Source organism: Panthera leo, chromosome B3 (assembly GCF_018350215.1).
Source record: "Panthera leo isolate Ple1 chromosome B3, P.leo_Ple1_pat1.1, whole genome shotgun sequence".
Taxonomy (NCBI): domain Eukaryota; kingdom Metazoa; phylum Chordata; class Mammalia; order Carnivora; family Felidae; genus Panthera; species Panthera leo.
Genome location: NC_056684.1, coordinates 114,084,071 through 114,106,157, shown reverse-complemented (window position 1 = coordinate 114,106,157; position 22,087 = coordinate 114,084,071). Strand labels below are relative to the sequence as shown.

At 54.3% G+C, this 22,087-nt stretch overlaps 1 protein-coding gene across 4 annotated transcripts in view; it reads left to right on the top strand.

Annotated features, from left to right (window-relative positions):
- The window catches only part of ACTN1 (actinin alpha 1), a 95,911-nt gene extending 74,058 nt beyond the window's left edge, over nucleotides 1–21,853 (top strand). For 2 of the 4 annotated variants that reach the window (XM_042943595.1, XM_042943597.1), the window contains exons 9-21: nucleotides 4,665–4,757; nucleotides 6,076–6,306; nucleotides 8,820–8,967; nucleotides 12,212–12,362; nucleotides 12,850–12,958; nucleotides 13,439–13,579; nucleotides 14,384–14,566; nucleotides 14,869–15,003; nucleotides 16,155–16,334; nucleotides 17,079–17,225; nucleotides 18,132–18,212; nucleotides 19,921–20,079; nucleotides 21,481–21,853. In XM_042943595.1, the coding sequence (XP_042799529.1) occupies nucleotides 4,665–4,757; nucleotides 6,076–6,306; nucleotides 8,820–8,967; nucleotides 12,212–12,362; nucleotides 12,850–12,958; nucleotides 13,439–13,579; nucleotides 14,384–14,566; nucleotides 14,869–15,003; nucleotides 16,155–16,334; nucleotides 17,079–17,225; nucleotides 18,132–18,212; nucleotides 19,921–20,079; nucleotides 21,481–21,639 (1,917 nt within the window). In that variant the 3' untranslated portion in view covers nucleotides 21,640–21,853. Of the gene's footprint in view, nucleotides 1–4,664; nucleotides 4,758–6,075; nucleotides 6,307–8,819; nucleotides 8,968–12,211; nucleotides 12,363–12,849; nucleotides 12,959–13,438; nucleotides 13,580–14,383; nucleotides 14,567–14,868; nucleotides 15,004–16,154; nucleotides 16,335–17,078; nucleotides 17,226–18,131; nucleotides 18,213–18,651; nucleotides 18,718–19,920; nucleotides 20,080–21,480 lie in introns of all 4 variants that reach the window. The other 2 variants (XM_042943598.1, XM_042943596.1) reach the window with 2 other exon arrangements.
- Nucleotides 21,854–22,087: the final 234 nt, after the last annotated feature.

Below are 22,087 nucleotides of genomic sequence, written 5' to 3'. Positions count from 1 at the left end.
GTGCGAGAGTGTGTGCACGTGCGTGTGCGTATGTGCGTGTGCATTAGCAGCCTGCTTTTCTCCCTCCCAGATCTCATACCACCTCTCCCCACGCCCCTCTTCCCTCCCTCTCATCCTTGTTGCAACCATTTCACACTCCTTTTGTCCACATTCGAGGACAAGGTCACCAGTGTCGGGCTGGGGGCGGGGGGGCGGTGGCGTTCATCTCATGTCCTGGGTCGGCGGCCTCTCCTAGAGTTGCCCGTAACCACTTCTAAGGATTCAGGCAATTGCTTAGAGCCAAGCAGACCAGGGGGAGGGGAAGCTCCCTCCTCTCCTTGGAAGAAGGACGATTCATTCCGACTCACACACTCTTCGTGTCTTGGCTGTCTCCGTGTCTGATGCCAGTGGGGGGCCATATTCTGAAACCCATGCTCAGTACATACATGCATGCACCATATGATGGTACACACATGCATGCACACGTGTGCACGTGTGTGCACGCGTGTGCGCGCGCGTGTGGCCGTCCACACACCCAGACAGGGGCGCGTCGTTGGTTTTCCTCGTCAGGTGAGGACCGACTTCTGTTTGACATGTTGGTTTGGGTTCTGACTCTTTCTCAGTTTTCCTTTGCCCTCCTCGTCCCCCGTGTCGATTTAGAATCAACAGAAAGCAGCAGATTTTTGTTTATGTAGTTTGTGCCTTAAAGTTCACGGTCTATTGGGAATGTTGGAGAAACAGCCATGTAAAGCACAGGCTAGATCTGCTGCAGGTGTTTCTGGATGCTTTCAGGAGTAGATGGTGACGTTTGCATCTCTTCGTTTGGCCCCTTGCTTGCTTTTGTCACATCGTGAATCTCCTAAGGGAAGGAAACAGCCATTTGTGCCCTTGAAGGATTATGGTCCATCTGGGGAAACCCTGAAACCTGGAAGCCAACAATGGCTGCGGTCTAGTCAGTGCCTGCTGTGCTGTGGGCCTGAGCAGGGGACGGGCAGGGGGGGAGGGCTACGGGGCTGCACACACGGAGGCTTTCTTGAACAGGAGGCACCTGGTCTTGGGGGTCTTAAGGGTGGAGTAGGGGTCCTCAAGTGAAAGTGCGGCAAAGATCAGGAAGGCGGTCACAGCTTGTGTGACAGTTTCGAGATGTCACAGGTCAGCCTGTGAGGGGACAGCGAGTTAGCCCTGGTCCTCTGCCTGGGGTGAGGAGCACAGGGGGAACCAGAGACGGGGAGCAGGCTGCGTGCCTTTGCCTGCGGGCCTGGCTGGCAGGGGTACTGGGGCTGGGTGCTGACTTAGGCACAGGGAGAGGCTAGGCTGTGGGAGGAAGGAAATGGGCAATTCTAGATAGATTTGGGGAATTCTCGACTAAAAAGGTCACAGATGACATTTTTGTGGCATTCATGTGAATCTGTGGCTTGTGGGTGGCAGAGCCATTGTGCGTCATTTGGCCACATTTGGGTGTTAGATGTTACCTTAATTAACTACCTTGTACCAGCGAGTTCGATGCTGCGTGTTAGCACAGCAGTGTGGCTCTGGGATAGCAGAGTTTCAGTTGGGATAGCTAAGTTATTAGTACTCCAGGAATAAGAGTCCATAACTTAAAAAAAAAGTTACTAATATAAAGCCAAACAGATTGTTCTGTGTTAAGCTGTATAATAATATAACTTAAAGTAAGTCATGAAAATATAAACCAAGGGAAGGCAAATGCAGATTTCTAGAAGTCTCCCTTTTTTGTGTGTGTGTTTAGAAGTAATCCTTTTGCCTAGTGTTACAGAATATTTTCTCAGCCCATTTACGATATTTACGCTTCCACCCCTTGTGCAAATTCTGCCAACATCAGAAAGGCCGGGGCACTCTGGTTTTGCTTCTTGGGTTCTGGAACAGCCCATCTCCTCTTGCGGGAACTGCCCGAGGCCAGGACTCTCCTACGGTTGTTTTTCTGATGGTGTTTCAATTTCTGTTTTTCTCAGAGAATGAATTTTTCCTCCCCTAGAACAAATCTCTCCTTTGGGCAGTCTCTTTAGGAGCTGGTGGTGCTAAGTACCTCTCTCCTCAATCCCTCATGGTGATGGCGTTCTTGTGGCCACGGAAGAAACAGTTTCTAGAAAACTAGAAAGTGGGATGCTAGGGTAAGCCTGGGTCCCACGCTCAAGAGTCCCACTTGCCTTCCACCCCAGGGATTATGTCCTTCAGGCCTTACCACATTGGTCTTTCCTGCGTGGTCTCTGTGACCTCCTGGGCTGGTGGTGGTGGATGACTGAACCCTTCTTTGTAAAGGGACCTTGTAAAGGGTGAGACTGCCAGCCTGGGGGAGGGAGTTAAGCAGTGAGTGAAAGAGATGGGTCAAGGTCTTGAGGTTTCTACCTTTTTTTTTTTTTTTCTTTTTTCCCCTAACGTCAAATCTGGGTTCCAGGAGTCTGCTTCCTTCCTAAAGGTAACCGTGGAAGCTGGGGTGTCCCTCGAGGGCAGAGGCAATCCAGATGGAGTTTGCAGACAGCTCTCTTAAAGAAAGCTCTCTTGTTCCATGATGCCCGTGCTTTCTTTCCAAAGACAGTTTTCCTGGTTATAATGAGTGGTTTTCTCAGTCTCTGCTGGTGAAGCCACCTAGGAGTGGGGCAGGCTGAGCCGCAAGCTTGGGAAAGAGGTGGGTCTCTGCAAAAAGTCCCCAGGTGGCCCACTTGGGAACGTCCCCCAGACGGCATCCAAAAGGAGCCTCTGTTGATCCTAGAACAGTCCGTCAACAGGCTCTGCGGATGGGCGAGGCTCCTGAGGCTCAATGGATTATCTCCTAAAATCCCATGAACGCAGGCCTCACTCAGTCTGCCAGTTTGACCGACTGACACACAAGTCAAAGCTTATGACCACTGAGCCCAGGATTTCAAGATGCGTCGGGGGTAACGAGGCCAAGGAGGGCTTTATCCATGAGACATCACGGTGGCAGCCGCTTCTTGCCTATGATGCGTGGCCACCTCTGATTCTTACCCACTTGGTCAGCATGCTGGGCATAGCTTATGTCAGCACAGAGACCACTGGCCCCTGTGTCCCCTTCCCCGGCCTTCACGGGAAGTGGCCCTGGTCGCTTCAGGCAGATTGCTACCCCCAGCCCTCTTCATGGGGCACATTGGCATGTTTCCCATGACCTTGCTCTTTCCAAGGGCCCCACGTCTTCTGGCACAGTCTCCAGGAAAGAATTTCTCTCCTTGTCACCTTTTGGTATTCCCTGTGGTTACTTGTTGGTTCTTAAGAGGAAGGACAATCAATCAAGAGCTCCATGGAAGAAATGGTCATGGCATCTCCAGGGCAGAGTTAGGTCAGAGGGCAGGGGGGTGAAGGTCTAAGGATGTGACTCCTTGCCTCAGTTTCTTGAGACCCAAGACTCAAAGTGCCCATCTTGGAGGCCCTCTAGCCATTCCCAGTTGCCCGGTGGAGGCCTACCTGCTCTAACACCTTGCCTGGGGTGGGGGGGTGTGATCTCCTGACTTTGAGCTTGAAAAGACCTTTATGCTGACCTCATTCTGCAACCCCCCATCCCAGCAGCCACTCCCAATCACAGGATTTGGTGGCTGTGTATACTATTTGAAAAGTTTTGCAAAGAAAAAACATTTACATTTTAATTACTCCTTCTCAGTTCAAAGCACCCTCATTCTCAGGAAGTTCTTCTTCATGCCTAGCCTCAGTTTATCTTGCTGCAGTCAAAACCCATTTTGCCTTGTTTATCAACCAGTTGTGAGGTCCCATCTTTCTATCCCCTAAACCCTTGTCATCTGTAGGCTCACCCTTCTCTAATAGGCATTCTCTGCTCCTACTCCCAGGCTGTCTTTTCTATCCCAGGACCCCAAAAAGGCTTTGAGTTCCCCTCCCCTTGGAGTTGGGTTATGATGTACACAAGAAAACATGAATTTAAAGGTTACCTGAGCTCCTGGTGATTTAGGACCACCTGGCCCTTGCTGGTAGTAAGTCCACGGTGCCTTCCATGGCCCAAGAAGATGGTGTTCCTGGAGTTTCAGGGCCTTTGCATCTGATTTCCTTTCAGTCCTCTTGTTGCCAAAACCTGTGTCCTGTGTCTGTTTGCCCGGCACTCACTCAGCATGAGGCCTCCACTTTCCCAGAGGTGCCAGTGCCCAGCTTTCTGGACATTCTGTGCATGCTGGCTTGATCCTGATGTCTTGCCCTTCATGCAGTAGGGGTCCCTGAGTCTTCTCTAATGTTCTTTGGGCTTTGAGCCAGGAGCAGATTCTGTAGGCCCCTTTGTTTCTCAGTCAGCACCTTATTCTGGACTCCCAGGTTTGAATTCCTGCATCTCCTAAGATCCTGGCAAATCCAACCTGAGAGCCTGAGCCTTGGGGACCCCAGGGCCTCCACTTGGGATTGTAGGCTTGGCATGAATTTTTCTGCCCTCTTTACCTGAGCTGACCGTTTTGACTGTATCAGTCATCACATTAGTTACTTCCCAACGTGCATGGTTGGCCTCAAACTCTGGTCCTTCTCCAAGGGCCCCGGTTCAGCCACCAATATCTCTCTTCGGGCTCACTTGACCTGTGGGACCCGGCATGGGCTGGCAGAGGATGAGGAGGAGGATGTGGACTGAAAGCCTCAGGGGCTGACTTCCTGCCGGTAGAGCTGCAGGGCGGGAGCTCCTGCTGCCCAGGGCTGACCGTGACACCCACGCCCTTTCTTGTTGCCAGGCGGAGACAGCAGCCAATCGCATCTGCAAGGTGTTGGCCGTCAACCAGGAGAACGAGCAGCTTATGGAAGACTATGAGAAGCTGGCCAGCGATGTGGGTACCTCTTGAGTTCCCCCAGCTGGCTCCGGCAGGGCTCTGCTACCCCACCCCGGGAGAAGAGGGAGCCCCAGAGCCTGTACCTCCAGACCCATCCCTGGGGTACTGTCCCAGGCTGGGTGTAGTCCTTGGTCCCAGCACAGCTGACCCAGGGCAGAGGTGGGGCTCATCTCTAGGCTCCAGAAAGCCGAGTCGTAGGCTGTGTTTCTTGCCAACAAACAGTGAGCCCGGGAAACTTTTCACCTCTCTGGGTCTTGGGTTTTTTCCCCTTGCCGAGTGAGAGCTAAGCCAAGGGATCTCAAGGGCCTTTCTAGCCTGGTATACTGTTGTTCTGTGAGTCGCTTGGCCTAGAAAAACAGTATGCCTGGTTCTGAGAGGATGTGATCTGGAGATGGGATCAGTGCTGCCTCAGGCTCACTAAGCAGCTGGGCCCACCCAGGGGACAGGAGGAGACAGGGCTGGGTTTGCTGTTCTGCCGTTGACTATATTTGGGGTAGGGCTCCACTTGCGTAAAAGAATTCAGCCTTCTGAACAGCTCAGCCCAGCCTCTTGGTGGATCTGCCATCCAGCCTAGTAAGAATACAGGTGCCAGGTGTAAGCCCAGCTCTGCCATTCCAGCTTGGTCACCTTGGCAAGTCACATAACCTCACGGCGCCTCGGTTTACCTCTCTGTAACCTGGGGCAGGAGTCAAAGCACAGAACCCCATGGGATCCCAGTCCTCATTCCGATGAGTCCGTCTGGGGGACACGCTGGCACCTTGCAGGTGCTCGTTCTGTTTCCTGTCACCCATTCCACTCCTCCTCCACTTTCTCCACCGTCATCACCTCATCCAGGCTGTTCCCTGCCTGTGTCCCAGAAGCCAGCCTCTTCCTTTTTGAGTCAGAGGCCCACATTCTAGAATTCTAGATCCCGGGTGACAAGGGCCTCAGGAAGCGGCTGTTATGGTTGTTACCTCCCCGGGACAGAGGACACCGAGGCCCAGCCAGCTGGTGGGGCTGGACCCAGAGCTCGGGTCTCCTCCTGGTCTGGCTGACTTCCTACCAGGTCCACGGTTCTTCCTTGGGCAGAGCTTGAGTTAACCCCTTCCCCTGGCAGAGAAGAGGCTGGTGGCCAGGCTGCATGAAGCCTGTGGCTCTCCCGGAGCCTGGCCTCTACTGCCGGGGAGTGGTAGCTGGGACGGGACATGCTGTCAGGAGAGACATCCCCCGGCTCCCCCTGTCAGGGAAGGGGCCCAAAGGCCATAGGAGGGAAGGGAGGCAGCCCCTGGCCCCCCTCCCAGCATCCTCACGCCCTCCGCGTGCCCCTCCCCACCAGCTGCTGGAGTGGATCCGCCGCACCATCCCGTGGCTGGAGAACCGGGCGCCGGAGAACACCATGCATGCCATGCAGCAGAAGCTGGAGGACTTCCGGGACTACCGGCGTCTGCACAAGCCACCCAAGGTGCAGGAGAAGTGCCAGCTGGAGATCAACTTCAACACACTGCAGACCAAGCTGCGCCTCAGCAACCGGCCCGCCTTCATGCCCTCCGAGGGCAGGATGGTCTCGGTGAGCGCCGGGGAGCCGGAGCTGCTCCCGGCCGAATGCGGCACCGTGGGCGGGACAGGGCGGGACAGGGAGGGACGGGCTTCCTTCCACCTGCATACGCTGTTCCAGAAATCGTTTCTCCCTTCCAGATTGCCACCCAGACTCAAGCCCCCTGTCTCCTGACCATCCCAGGTCAGACCTGTCCCGCCAGACCCCTGAATATCCACCCGGGCCTCCTAGCACCCCCTCCCCCCACCTTAGAAAACCATCTCTGCAAACTAAGTGCCTCTGGACATATTGAACCAAAGAGGGCATAATTCAGTAGCAATTAGGGTGATTTTTACTTTTTTAAACATTTTATTACTTTATTTATTTTGAGAGAGAGAGGGAGGATGTGAGCATGAGCAGGGGAGGGGCAGAGAGAGAGACAAGGGGAGAAAGAATCATAAGCAGGCTCCACTCTTAGTGCCAAGCCGACCCGGGGCTCGAGCCCACGACCTTGGGATCGTGACCTGAGCCCAAACCAAGAGTCAGATTCTCAACCAACTGAGCCACCCAGGTGCCCCTCTGTAAAATATTTTTTAAGCACTTAAAAAAAATGTGTTACCTTAAACAAGTAATGAGTTGGTGGTTTTTTTGGGTTTTTTTTGGTAGGATATTTCAAAGATACAAATCTGCTAAATACAGAAAATAGAAATTACTCATAATCTTAACTATCCAATATCAGCTTAAAAATGTTTTTTGAAATAAAGTGTTTTTTGGAAAAGATTCCTTTAGTCTATGTAAATAGGATTTTTAAAAAAATGTATTTATTTTGAGAGAGAAAGAGTACAAGTGGAGGGAGGGGCAGAGAAAGAGAGGAGGGAGAATCCCAAGCAGGCTCTGAGTCATCAGCACGGAGCCAACGTGGGGCTTAATCCCACAAATCCCTTGAGATCATGACCTGAGCCGAAGTCAGAAGACACTTGGGGCGCCTGGGTGGCTCAGTCAGTTAAGTGTCCAGTTCTGGATTTCGGCTCAGGTCATGATCTCATGGTTTGTGCGCCCTGCATCTGGCTCCACGCTGACAGTGTGGAGTCTGCTTGGGATTCTCTCTCTGTCCCTCTCTCTCTGTCCTTCTTGCACTGTCTCTGTTTCAAAAAGAAATAAAATAAACTTGGAAAAAAAAAAGGAGTTGGACACTTAACGAACTGAGCCACCCAGGCGCCCTACGTAAATATGATTTTTAAGGGAATTCTAAAGCATGTTTTACTTAATAAGCTGCTTTAAAAAAAAAACAAAAAAACCAAAAAAAACTAAGGGGTGCCTGGGTGGCTCAGTAGCTTAAGCATCCAACTTTAGCTCAGGTCATGATCTCACTGTTCACGAGTTCAAGCCCCATGTCGGGCTCTGTGCTGACAGCTCAGAGCCTAGAGCCTGCTTCAGATTTTGTGTGTGTGTCTCTTTCTCTGCCCCTCCCCGCTTGTGTTCTCTCTCTCTCTCCCTCTCTCTCACAAAAGTAAATAAAACATTAAAAAATACTTTAAAAACCCAACTAAAATTATATTGCAAATGGCTTTCCAAGTTGTTAAATTATCTTCATTTATGTTACTTCTGTTATTTCCCCTTCCTTCTTGCCCTCTCTCAGACTCAGGGAGAAATGTTATGAGACAGACAAACATGCAAAAGAAAATTTAAAAACCCACCAAGATAGAGCTTTTGGCCTTCAAAATGAGAAATCATGAGAAGGCACGGACATAAAAGGGAAGGGCAGGGAACGGCCAAGCCAGCAAACAGTATTGGAAGCCGGCAGGATCCCAGGGAATCTGGAGGAAAGAAATAGGCCCTTTCCATTGTGTATGCACTTTGGAAAATTGCAGTCTTTTTATAGATTCCAGGCTGCATCTGCAGCTTTTAGGTGGCCAGAGCCTCAGCTGACCAGAGGGTGTTCTGTGCGAGTTAGAAGTGCCCCCTCTGGGTAGATGCAGCCTGTCCCCTGGGCCCCAGGTGGCGTGCAGGCTGGGTTCAGCCCACATGTGCCCAGTGGGCACCCTTGTGCTAATTGTAGAGACGACCCGGTGGGTGACTCCCTGCCTGAAGGGCTGTGGGTTGTACTCAGCAGCTGTCACTGTCCTCAGGTGCATGGCCAGCTCACCCAGGCCCTGCAGGCTCCAGGCTACTGCCCAGAGCCCATGAACAGATCCAGAAATGTGGGGAGGCTGGGAGGTTCCCATGCCTGCTTGCTTCATTCAGTTATTGTTCTTTTCCACTGGCTGGCCCTCCAGCCTCTTTGATTGGCCAGAATCCTGGGTCACAGAGGGCCTTGGACTCTTCACAGGGCTGCACACCCACAGCCCGATAGCTGGGTGGCCCACATGGACTTGGGCCTCACTCCCTGCCCAGGAGGCCTGGTGTCCAGAAGCCCAGGTTAACACCAGTAGAGGGCTGGGTGGGTACAACTGAGATGGGAAAGGGGCTTCTTCCAGAAGGCTCGGGGCAGCTGTGCGGGTCTTGGGGGCCAGGTGGGGCTGACCCCATGCCTCTCATCCCTACAGGACATCAACAATGCCTGGGGCTGCCTAGAGCAGGCAGAGAAGGGCTATGAGGAGTGGCTGCTGAACGAGATCCGGAGGCTGGAGCGGCTCGACCACCTGGCAGAGAAATTCCGGCAGAAAGCCTCCATCCACGAGGCCTGGACGGACGGTAAGGCCAACCTGACCTCCTGCCTCCTGGAGGGTTCTGACCCTCGTGCTCCGCTGACTGAACTGCCAGGCCACGACTCCTTTCTCTCCTGCTTTTTGGTTTGTTTTGCTTTGTGTCTTACTGGTTGCTCGATGTTAGACAAGTTCATCAGCCCTTTGGTTGCCTCAGTTTCCTCGTCTGTAAAGTGGGGATAATCAGAGTATCAACTTCATAGGTTTATGAGAATTTGATGGATTACTACATCTGAAGCATCGAGAAGAGTTCCTGGCATGGTACGATGCTGTGTATATGTAATTTGTTGATGGTTCTAGTCACCATGATGATTTCTTCTTCCCTGAGTCCGTTAGGTTGGGGTTCGAATCCCGACTCTACCACCTAGAAGCAGAGTACATTTGGACCAGCAACTTCTGTAACATGCAGATGATCGTGTGTCCTCTCCTGTGTTAGCTTCCTAGGGCCACCAGAACAAATGACCACACACTGGCTGGCTTAACAGAAGCGTGTTCTTTCACAGGTCAGGAGGGGTTCTAAGGGGAAGCATCGGCAGAATTGATGCCTTCTGGAGGCTCTGAGCCAGAGGCCATCCGTGCTGCTTCCTGGCGTCTGGGTTGCTGGCCATCCTTGGTGTCACTGACTTAGTTCAGTCCCTGCCTCCGTCCCCACATGGCTGCTTCTACATCTCAGTGACGGAATTTCTCTTTCCTTTGCTAGTAAAGACACCAGTCATTGGATTTAGTCGCCTCCCTAATCTCGTATGACCTCATCTTAACTAATTGCATCTACAAAGACCCTGTTTTCTTTTTCCTTTTTTTTTTTTTTTTTAATGCTTATTTGTTTATTTTTGAGGGGGGTGGGAAGGGACAGAGAGAGGAAGAGAGAGAATCCCAGGCAGGCTCTGCACTCTCAGCACAGAGCCCGATGTGGGGCTCAAACTCACAAACAGTGAGGTCATGACCTGAGCCGAAATCCAGAGTCAGACGCTTAACCCGACTGAGCCACCCAGGTGCCCTGAGACTTTATTTTCAAATAAGGCCAGATTCTGAGGTTCTGGGTTGACATGAGTTTTGGGGGACCCTGTTCAACTCAGCATACCACCTTGTAGGCATCAGTATCACAAGTACCTTTTATGCTTAGATTAGTGCATGGCACGTAGAATGTACTCAGTAAGTGGTAGCCCTGGATATTCTTCCTCCACTGCCTTCTGGCCCCCAATTATAGTGACCTAGAGCCTTTTCCCTGTTAGCACAAGTGTGTTTCCATTACTCCAACTCAGAGGCATTTGGGGCCATGTCTGCTGTCTGCTTGTTGACGGCCGAAGTTAACTCCAAAGAGAGAGAATCACACCTGGAATCGTCTTTTCCTCAGAACCTGGGCCAGGGCTGGAGAAGAATCCACGCCGCCCGCCTCCTAGGGTTCTGCAGCCACTTCGGCTGGAGCCCCTGTGGCAGACCCTATTGGCTGGTGGGGCACAATGTCCCCAGACTCCCCCATTGGGCTCCATTGGGCTCCTCCGATCTCAGGCTGGAGATGATTAGGGACAGCCGTACGCTGTGGCCACTCAGGGGCCGCCCGGCTTGGTAGGAGACGGGAGTGTGCTTGACTCAGCCTGAGGAGGTTGGGTTTCGCTCCGTGTTGTAAGAACGCTAGGATGCGAGGTCACTGCCCCCCCCACCCCCCAAACACACACACATGCGCGAAGTTCTTTATGTAGGTACGGATGGTGCAGAGTACTAGAAACTGTACCGGTTCACCCATGCGCTTCTATCGTGTCCTCTCCAGGGCCAAGGAACCGCTCACAGAAAGGTACAGAGCAGGGACCCCATCAGCTGGCCAGCCGCCGGCAAGGACATGAGAAGTGCCGGCCTGCTGGCGGCGGACGCGGGCGCAGCCCCTGGGCAAAGCAGTCCGGTGACACACATCCCCACCTAACCGTGTTCTTGCCTGCTGACCTAGGAATTCTTGAGACTGTCTAAAGAATCAACCCTAAATGTGGGGAAATCACACGTCTGCGGATGGTTGCCATGAGACCCTCTATAATAGCACAAGGCGAGGGGCCTGAATGCCACACGGTAGGGCGGCAGGTGGTTACACCACTGGTGGTTCGGCCACGTGATGGAACGCTGGCCACCGGAGGGGGCACGTGGGAAAGCTGGCGCCAAGGCAGAGACTCTGATGGTGTGCTGCTGAATGTTTGAAAAGCAGGAAACAGAATTTACATATACCCTATGGTCTTACCACAGCCTCCGTATAAGGAAAGACTGAAAAGGAGTAGATAGGTAGGCTCATCTGTAATTTTTTCCCCTAAACTTGTCATATTATTATTTGGACTTAAAGAAAAAGAAAGCGGAGGGGTGCCTGGCTAGCTCAGTCAGGGGAGCGTGCGACTCTTGATCTCACGATCTTGAATTCGAGCCCCACATTGGGTGCAGAGATGACTTAAAAAGAAAATCTTAAAAAAAACCCCAAAAAACAAAGGAAAGAGAAGTAGAGGGAAGGGAAGGAGGGCCACATGAGGCGCAGTCTCCGGCCTCACGGCCCAGCTTTCGTTTGCTGAGCAGGGCAGAACATCCCTGGTGGACACAGACGTGGAAGGTGGGCGTGTGGGCAAGGCCAGGGCAGCCCCAGTCTGGTACCAGGTGTTTCACGAGACAGCTGGTGGACGTCATGTAGTGAGAGCCCCAAGAGGTTCATTTCTCATCCCATTTCCTCCTGGAAAAGAGGGATCCAAGAAATGCAAGCCCTGCCCCACTCCTAAAGAGAGGGCAGTGTCCCTGACAGGGAATATTCTGGCCAGTGGTGGATTATTTGCAGAGGACACTAGACATGCTGAGAAACTGAGACTGATTCAGGGGAGGGGTCCCTGCAGGGCTGCTGGGGGCTAGCAACAATAGCTGGAGAAACTCTAAAGATGGGGTGCCCCTGAGGTGCCTGGCTCGTTTTTTCCTGGTTATACCATAGGGCATAGCCCTGCACAGCCTTTGTATGTAACTGCTCCTCATGGCCATGGAACATGTACCATGTTCCATGGAAGGTAGTAACTTCCCTTACCTGGCCCCGTAGGGAATGTTCAGTTGCACATCTGCTTTCTCGAACTGCAGATGATCGATAGCTATCTGGTGGACATCTTCTGGGGATGTACTCCCGGAAATGGGGCTCCTGGGGTCCCAAGGGGTGGATGGTTGGGGCCAAGAAGATGGGGGGCCCCGGCTTCCGCTTAGCCTTGTGTCCCTCTCTTTGAACCCAGGCAAAGAGGCTATGCTACGGCAGAAGGATTACGAGACCGCCACTCTCTCGGAGATCAAGGCCCTGCTCAAGAAGCATGAGGCCTTTGAGAGTGACCTCGCCGCCCACCAGGACCGCGTGGAGCAAATTGCCGCCATCGCACAGGAACTCAAGTATGTGAGGCCCAGTGAGGGCTGGGGCTGCCGGGGGAAGTGGGGCGTGGCCGTGAAAAGTGAGGCGGCTGGGTACAGCCGGTGCCCCGGTGGGAAGGGCGTCAATACAGAGGACTCTGAGTATCCCCCAGGTGGAGAAGGAGCCTGTGACCCTTCCCGTGGAGGGCCTCCGGTCCTTCCCTGTAAGTAGTGCAGGACCAGAGGATGACCATGTACACTCTGAGCTCTCACTGGGCCTCAGTGGCTCCCTGCCATTGGACATTGGGGTCAAGACTGCATTGCCTCCAGCTCAGGCACGGAGGGGGGGGGGCGCCTTAGAACGGGCCTTCATTCATCTCCCAATGGTCCTCTGAAAGCCATGGAGTTGGGGATGGGAGGGCACGTGGAAGGTCTTGGTGAAGGGAGCGCACCCCCAGCCCCAGGGAGAAGAGAGCAGGCCGTGGAGGTAACCTGGGTCACCTGACTCTTCCTGTCTCTTCCCTTCCAGTGAGCTGGACTATTACGACTCACCCAGTGTCAACGCCCGGTGCCAAAAGATCTGTGACCAGTGGGACAATCTGGGAGCCCTGACCCAGAAACGGAGGGAAGCTCTGGAGGTGAGGGGCCCTGAGGGAGATGGCAGCTCTGTGTGCCTCTTTGCTTTGGGCCAGAAGGTTCCACTGCGTTGCCTGGACCTGCCGTGGCCTGTTGAAGGTTCACCCTGGCGCTGGATTGGGCTTTGCCTTAATGGAGACGCCTCCTTTGTGGCCCTGACCATACCTCCCCCTCATCGTTCAGTGCACTTCACAGCCCAACCCCAGCCCTTGGAGAATTTTCCTATCTACAAACCAGACCGGGGGCCAGGCCGGGTGATTCCAATGTGGGATGGTCCGTAGACCCCACATTAAGAAGCAGTGTCCCAGAGAAAGTCTGTTCTTTCGGTCTGACTTAGTCTGGTGCTTCCAGACTTGGACCCCTTGTGGCTGGCCAGGAGGACCTTGGGGGTTCAGGGGTGGGGGGAGCAGGGAGTGGTGATTCTGGATCTGACTCTGCTGCAACCCTTCTATCCACCCCCTCCCCTCAACTGCCATTCCTAGCGGACAGAGAAACTGCTGGAGACCATTGACCAGCTGTACCTGGAGTATGCCAAGCGGGCTGCACCCTTCAACAACTGGATGGAGGGGGCCATGGAGGATCTGCAGGACACCTTCATCGTGCACACCATCGAGGAGATCCAGGTGCGCTGCGGACCCCTCACCCCTGGAAGCTGCACCCCCACCAGACACCCGTGGAAACCTCACTCTGCAAACCTTACTCCTGCATGACTGCTCTCTAAGGAGAGGGTGGGGGAATGGAGATAGCGTGCAAGGAGTTGATAGGTTTGGAAGAATTGCATTTTATTTATTTTGACTAGGTAATTTATGCAGATTGTGTAAAACCAAAAAGATAAAAAGAATATTACGATAAATTCTCCCTCCTACCTTTGTCCCCCAGCCCCGCAGTCTCTGCACATGCAGGCAAATAGATTTATTTATTAACACGTTCTTCCCCATACCCCTTTTTAACACAAAAAGTAGCTTTCGTTGGGTACTGTATTCTGAACCCTTTATCTTTAACTAAATATTTTGGAGCTCATTGCATTGTAATAAACCACTTCCCCATTCTTTTATACAGCTATGGAGTATTAGGTTTAAAAGATTTTGCAGAGGGAGAGCCTGGGTTGGGGGAGGTCACCCGGGGAGCAGACTTGTCCCCGACCTGACTGCGGGGTGGGGCGCACTCTAGGGTGGTCGCCCCTGACTTTACCAGCCACAGGCATGAAGCGGTTGCTTTAATGGCTCTGCCTTCACCTCCCCGTGGCCAGCCCTGCTCTCCTGGTTCTCAGCCATGAGCATCCTCGGTTGATACTCCAGGTCTCCCCGCTGGTGTGGGGCCATGCCTTCAGTGGCCTTCCCACCCACCTCTACCCTGGGACCTGTAGGGCTCCCGTAGTTCATCTTGCCCACACGAGGCACCAGTCACTATGTTTCTCTTGCATCCAGGGACTGACCACAGCCCACGAGCAGTTCAAGGCCACCCTCCCTGATGCCGACAAGGAACGCCTGGCCATCCTGGGTATCCACAACGAGGTGTCCAAGATTGTCCAGACCTACCACGTCAACATGGCGGGCACCAACCCCTACACAACCATCACTCCTCAGGAGATCAATAGCAAGTGGGACCACGTGAGTCCAAGGGCTGGTGGGACATTGTGGCCGAGCCATTACAAGTTTTATGAGGGCAGGGATTTTACCTTTTTTGTTGTTGATTTTCATTGATTTTATTGATTTATTTATTTCATCATTACATGGCAAGCGTTCATCTGCCAAGTTAATGAATGACTGAATTTCTGGAACAGGTCAACATGTTCACTCTTATTCTATTTACTGACTGGCCCCTTCCCTTCATGGCTCCTCCATTCCCTGATCTGAAGAATGGGGCAGGTGGCTGGTCCATTCCCAAGGTTCTGTGATTGTTCCCACCCCAGGTGCGGCAGTTGGTGCCACGGAGGGACCAGGCCCTGACGGAGGAGCATGCCCGCCAGCAGCACAATGAGAGGCTACGCAAGCAGTTCGCGGCCCAGGCCAATGTCATCGGGCCCTGGATTCAGACCAAGATGGAGGTGAGTCCCATCAAGGGAGGCAGGGATAGGGGTTTCCACCCCTTCCCAGCACCGTCCCAGCCAGTCAGGCTTGCCCTGTCTCCTCCTTGGCGAGACTCGTGGAGGAATGCAGTCCTAAGTAGGTTCAAGATTGGTCTGCTGCCCTACAGAGGGTGTGGAGCCTGTCAGGGAAGGCCAGTGGGTTGATCCCAATGTCTGGTTCGGGAGCGAAGACCTGCACAGGGATGCCACTGAAGAGCCACCTGAGAAAGTCCCACAGAGGGATGAGTGCCTGGGGAACTGACTAGCTTACTTCGGCTTATTTGGCTAACCAGGCCTCCCTTCCTCCTGAGCAAAGAGGAGGATCTTTCCAGAGAGAGAACCGAGACTCGGGTAGGCATAGAACTTTTTATTGAATCGTTGGGCCAGATATTGGGGTTCTGTAGATCAGGGAAGGGGGCACTGCTAGGGTTAGAGCATGGTGTCCCTCCGAGCTCCTTGAGGGCAAAGACCATCTCGAGGTCATGTTTGTGTCTCTCCTGTACCCCAGCCCTATCTGCTTAGCACATTGTGCATAGTAGGTGCTCAGGAAATATTTGCTGGGTCGAATTGAGTGCACAGAAAGGGCTTTTACAAATGTTTGTTTACATGGATGAAGGACAGACAGGAAGGGGGATTAGGCCTGGCCCATGGGGCAGGTGGGATTGAGGCAGGCCAAGGCAGGCATAGCCACTGAGGAGGTAAGTCTGGTGCTCTGAGGCTGTGAAGAATCTGGCTCCCTGGGCACAGAGAGAGTCCCTGAGATGGGTGACAGTTGGGAACAAGGCTTGGGCGGGGAGTTTGAATGGCAAGCAGAGGAATGAGCATTTAGGTTAGCAACTGACCTTGCAGCCCCTTTCTGAGGTTGAGAACTACTTGAGAGACAGGAATTATTTCATCTGATGATGACAGTGTTTGTCATACCCCTTTATGATGCTATTTCCATGCCAAAGTGCGTCCCTGCTGAATGTGTCTTGCTCTCGGCTTACTAATTACCACTGACGGGTTCCCTGGTGCTGGAGTAGGAACCGAGGAATCATCTGAGGGGCTGACTGATGACCTAGGCACCCCAGTCCTTACCCTAGGGGCGCAGAGTGGGGTAATCTGACCAGGGCTTCCTTCTGGGTGAGCAGGAGATTGGGCGGATCTCCATTGAGATGCACGGGACCCTGGAGGACCAGCTCAGCCACCTGCGGCAGTATGAGAAGAGCATCGTCAACTACAAGCCCAAGATCGACCAACTGGAGGGCGACCACCAGCTCATCCAGGAGGCTCTCATCTTTGACAACAAGCACACTAACTACACCATGGAGGTGGGTGGCGCCGGCTCTGCTCCTCCAGGAAGGGAGCCCCGGATCCCATTCTGCTCCCTGCCCCCTGGGCTGGGGCAGGGGACAGTTATTCATCTTCCAAGGAAGCTAGCTGGTCATACTAGGAGGACAGACTCTTTGGAGTGAGGGGATACACACTGCTTCTCACTCCTAGAGTTCGGGGCCTTCAGTCCTCAGGGCCTTCTGAATTTCCAGGAAGTTTGTTGAGTATGCAGACTTTCAGGCTCCATCTCCAGAATTTGATTCACGAGGTCTGGGGTGGGGCTGAGGAATCAAAATTTTTAACAAGTACCCTGGTGATTCAGGTGCGGGTGGTCTCCAAACACTGGCTTAGGCACCTGCTTTCCAGGCGATGAATTGTTCGGGCCATGAAGGCACGTACGTGAGGTCACAGAGCAGGATATACGGGGAATTACCCAGGCTTCGTTCTTTAATCCTTCCCTCTACCAAACCTGCCCTCCTTCCTGACCTGACCCATGCTGTCAGTTCTGGTCTCTGCTGTCCCAGGCAGAGGCCACCGCCCTGCCTGAACTTCCCTGCTCATCATCTGGGTTCTCTGTCCTAGAGAGTGTGTTGTCCTTGTCCTGGTGATGCTGTAAATCTGGACAGAAGGCTGGATTTGATTGCTTGGGCCATTTTGACAGTTGGGGGAAGGGAGTAGCCAGGAGCGGCCTGGGTCCGGGCCTGGGGGGGCCCTTTGATGACAGGCCCCTCATGCACCCCTAGCACATCCGTGTGGGCTGGGAGCAGCTCCTCACCACCATCGCCAGGACCATCAATGAGGTGGAGAATCAGATCCTGACCCGAGATGCCAAAGGCATCAGCCAGGAGCAGATGAACGAGTTCCGAGCTTCCTTCAACCACTTTGACCGGGTGAGAGCCCCTGCACTTAGAGCAGCCCCCAACCCTTGCCCCAGGGCCCTGGAGGGCACTGCCCAGGGGATGGGCGGCCATGCTGGGCCAGTTCCTGGGCAGGAAGTGCTGTCAACCTGTCCTGGTGTCCTGTGAATTTCCCTGCTTTTCTGAAGCAAGAGCTCATGTAGTGGGTAGAGACAGGCTGTTTGGCCCATGACGCTTGCTCTTCTGCCACGAGAGGTCAGCCCTTGGGAGCAAGGCTACCATGGCCTTAAGGGCAGGCCTGATGTCCCCTGGCTGTGGGGACTATCACTTGCCTCTGCCTCAGGACAGAGGAGCAGAGGCTTCCTCCCCACCGCACCCCCCACCCCCACCCCACAGCCTTCGGGAGATGCTATGGGGGTGTCAGTGATGTTAAGTCATGGGTTCTCATCCTAGCTCAGGGACAGGCTGGGCTCTGTGTGGGCTGCCCCTCCCAGTGCCCTGGGGCTCCGGGGCGGCCAGAGGGGTGGAAGCATGGGGCCAGGTGCTGCCCACCACCTCTGCCTGCTTCACTGTCCTCCAGCCTCTTGGGTGAGGTGGGTGAGGCCCTCTTAGAAAGCCGGGTCTGGGCATTGGGGCTGGTGTGGGCTGGGCACCCCCACGGCTCACCGTGCTCCCCTCTGGCCTGCTTCCCGGAGCAGGGCTGTGTGCGCCAGGGAGAGGGCACCCTCTGGACCTGGTCCGTGTGTCTAACCGTGTGCACTTTTATTTCCCCTCCTCCCCTGCCCCTTCCACCCTCCACCCTCTCCGTCCGCATGCCTTTGTCCCTGTGTCTCCCCACACACACCACCCTCCACCCGGGGCATGGCCCACCCCCCTCCCCTCACGGCCTCCACCTCCCTGGCACCGCATGGCTCGCTGCCTGGCGCACGGCGGCCCCAGGATCACTCCGGCACGCTGGGTCCCGAGGAGTTCAAAGCCTGCCTCATCAGCTTGGGTTATGATATTGGCAACGACCCCCAGGTACTTGCCTCCTGCATGGAGCACGCTCAGGGGTGGCATCCGGGGCGAGAAATAACGCGTTTCTCCTTTTTCTTTTCTCTCTCTGTCTGGATCTCCCTGTCTTCCCTTTCCTGTGGGCCTCGGGGCTCGTCTTCTCCTGCTGTCCCTGCCTGGCCTGCGTCGGGCTCCTACCTCTGACCTCTGCCCTTGGTTGTCTTTCATGGGAACCTGCTCGGGTCCCACCTTCCTCTCTCCTCGTTGCCCTCCATCCTGTGGACCAACTTTTGTACCTCCCTCTTCTTTCTCCTCCCTGTGGATGTGTCTCTTCCTGTGTTCCTTTTCCCCTCCAAACCTCCCAACCGTACACCTTGACCTCCCCTCTGGCCATCTGTTCCCTGTCTTCCTGGCCCCGGGCCGGCTCTTCCTCCTCCTGCCTCTGACCCTCGCTACTGCCCCACAGAAGAAGACAGGCATGATGGACACGGATGATTTCCGCGCCTGCCTTATCTCCATGGGTTACAACATGGTAATGTAAACCCCACCCTCTGTTCTGGCGAGGGCCAGCCAGCTGGCCAGAGAAGCCAAGTCCTGGCCAGGGCAGGCTGGAGGCCCCAGGCTAGGGGCTGCTCTCCCCGGAGGGCCCTCAAGATTCTGGTCGGTGGGGAAGATGGCGCCCTGAAGTCTGGGCCCGGCCTCGTGGCCTGTGCGTGTCTCAGAGGCCTGGCCTTCTCCCCTCCGTCTCAGTGCCGGCATTGTCTTTTGGTACTTACTGTGGAGATGGGCTTTTTCACTCCCATGGCAGATGGTGGGGCTGACCCCAAGGCCAGCAGGAAGGACTGGTAGTTCGGCCTTTCTGGCCCCGAGTTGGCTCTACTTCATCTTTTCGTGAAGCAAGAGATTTCTGTCTCTGCCCTGGTGGGGGCTCCAGCCACGCCTGCCGCCCCTTGGCCTTCACAACTTTCTCAGTGGTCTGCTCCCACGCAGGCCTTCTGAGCAGAGCAGGGGCCTACCTGGGCGGCCGGGCAGCTCCTGAGCCATGATGCAGAGCGCAGAGCTTGTGGGCTGCCCGGGGCAGAGCAAGGGTGCAGGCTGTCTATGTGGGGAGCCCAGGAGTAAATCCCAGCTCCACTATCTCCAGCTTGGGGACCAGGGGAACCCTGCAGGCCTGTCGTAAGGGTTAAATGAAGGAACTTCCCTGAATGCTGGGCACGTGTCTGGCACACAGAGTATGGGGTGGTGGGGAGAGCACAGGCTGTGGAGGCAGACCATCCAAGTTCAAGTCCCAACTCTACTACTTACTGGCCGTGTGACCTTGAGCAAGTCACCAAGCCCGTCCGGGCCTCGGGTTTCTCATGTGGAAGCCTGATGGAAATAATAAATGCCCGTGTCCTATGGTCATGGTGAGGGTTAAGTGAGATGAAATGTGTGTGGTGGTTAGAGTAGCGCCTGGCGTGCAGTGGTTGTGATTACAGCTGTGACCGGCATTATCAGCATTTGCTCCCCCTGGGAACCTGCAGGGGGCGGGAAGCCTGAACCGGGTCTCCACTCCTAGATGTTGTGTCCCTGTCATGCCCTCAGGACAGCCCAGGTTAGGTCAGAGGGCCGCTGTGCCCCGCCTCTGACAGCCTCAGGCTACTCTGAGCCCCCTGGGGCTTCAGGACCATAGGAGAGATTCCCAGCGGGCTGTGTCAGAGAGGCTGACAGGCCTGGGGTTGGCTCTTTTCTCCAGGGAGAGGCAGAATTTGCCCGCATCATGAGCATTGTGGACCCCAACCGCCTGGGGGTAGTGACGTTCCAGGCCTTCATCGATTTTATGTCTCGGGAGACGGCCGACACGGACACAGCAGACCAAGTCATGGCCTCCTTCAAGATCCTGGCTGGGGACAAGGTGGGTCTGCTATGGCGTGGGCACCGTGCAGGGGCCACTCTGATCTGGAGGGGAGGCCACTTGCACCCCATAGCCTCTTCCTCCCGCTGGGGCCTCCCAGTGCTGTCCACTTCTACCCATGTCTGTAATGCCTGGGCATCTGCTAAGGTGTTAGGACACATATTAGCTTAAAGGGGTCTCCTGCCAGGGCGTGGGACTCCTTCACACTTGGGATGGAGTGATGAGTGACAGAGGTGGGTAGAGTGGGGGTTGGGGGGGGGGGGTATGTGACTGAGTGATGTAAGGGTGATGTCACCCTTACGTCACTCTGGGCATAGGTGTGGAAGGTTGGAGGGGAGCAGGAGGGAAGCATGTCTCGCATTTGTCTACCCCAAGCAGCAATCCGTTTTGGTTTCCAAATTTCCCAAGTTCCCTGCCTGGCAGTGGAAAAGTGGGAGCACCAGGGGAAACTAGCAAAGCAGGGATTCTAGGGGCCAGATTTCCTTTAATCCTTAATGCCATCCTTTCCTTTCAGACGGGAGAGATTCAGTTATAAAAAACGAAAGCCAATAGGGATTTATGATTTTGGAAATGCCTCAATCCATAAGGGAAAAAAGACTGAACCTATAGAGGTTCCTAAAGGTCTGATTTAAGTTCAGGGACACCTTATCAGAGTCATACCTAGAGCTGGAATGACCCTCAGAAACCACCTTGTTGAAGTGACTCTGGGGCCTGGTCTCCTGACTTCTGGAGTGATCTGATCAACCCCACCCTCCTTGAAACTGGTTCCTAGGGGACTCTGGCAAAAAGTAGGGCATGGGGCTAGGGGCCCACCTTGTGGGTCAGATCCTGTGAGTGAGCCCTTCTGGAGCCTGAAGCTCCCAAGAGAAGCAGCTTCCAAGGAGGCCTGTCATGGGCAAGCAGATAACCTGGATCCGGAGCCAGGCCAGGCAGGGGTGGGGGCAGGGGCAGGCCCAAGACCTGCCAACGCAGTGGAGGAGATAGCAGCCGGGTGTCAAACTTGGATGCTCACTGTTTGCTGAAATGACACGACCTCCACAGAGCCCAGCTTGAGTGTGTGTGGGGTCCCCTGTCTTCCACCAGAGTACCTGCTGGTGTTGATCCTGCCCATGGTTCCTGCAGACTAGAGTGGTACATGAAATTACAGGTGTAGTTCTCACTTTGAATTAGCTTGGAAGCAGGCCAAAGTCGGTGTTGCAATGGCAAACAGGAGATTTTAAATGCCTGTGTATTTCGTGGTGTATGTGTATGCCTGTGTATGCATAATAAACACACGTGTATACTTGGTGTACACGTGGATATGTGTGCACACACATGCCTGCGTCTCCAGAAGCGGGAGGGCGGGGCACTTCCTGCCGCCCTGAGTGAGGGTCCCGGCCGCCCCGCCCGCTCTCTCTGCAGAATTACATCACGGTGGACGAGCTGCGCCGAGAGCTGCCGCCGGATCAGGCGGAGTACTGCATCGCCCGGATGGCCCCCTACACCGGCCCCGACGCCGTGCCCGGTGCTCTGGACTACATGTCCTTCTCCACGGCGCTGTACGGCGAGAGCGACCTCTAACCCGCCGGCCCCGGCCAGCGCCCTCGCCCTGCCCGCTGTGCGCCCCCGCCCTGCGCCCCCGCTGCTCCCCCCCGCCCGCCACCCCAGCCCGGGTTTGGTCTCCTCGCGCAGCCTCGAACCCTCGAACCGGGCGAGCTGGGACCCACGTGGCGTCGAGCCGCCCTGCCCGCAAAGTGACAGTTTACAAAATTATTTTCTGCAAAAAAAAGAAAAAGAAAAGTTACATTAAAAAAAGTAAAAACAAAAAACACAAAAAAAACACCAAAAAACCACATATTTTATTATAGAAAAAGTATTTTTTTCTCCACCAGACTTCAATGGAAAAGAGGAAAAATTAACTGTTTGCACCGAAATGTTTTGTTTTGTTGTGACATAGGAAAATAACCAAGCACAATGTTATATTCCATACTTTTTATCGATTTTTTTTTCCTCTCTGTATCATCTGCTG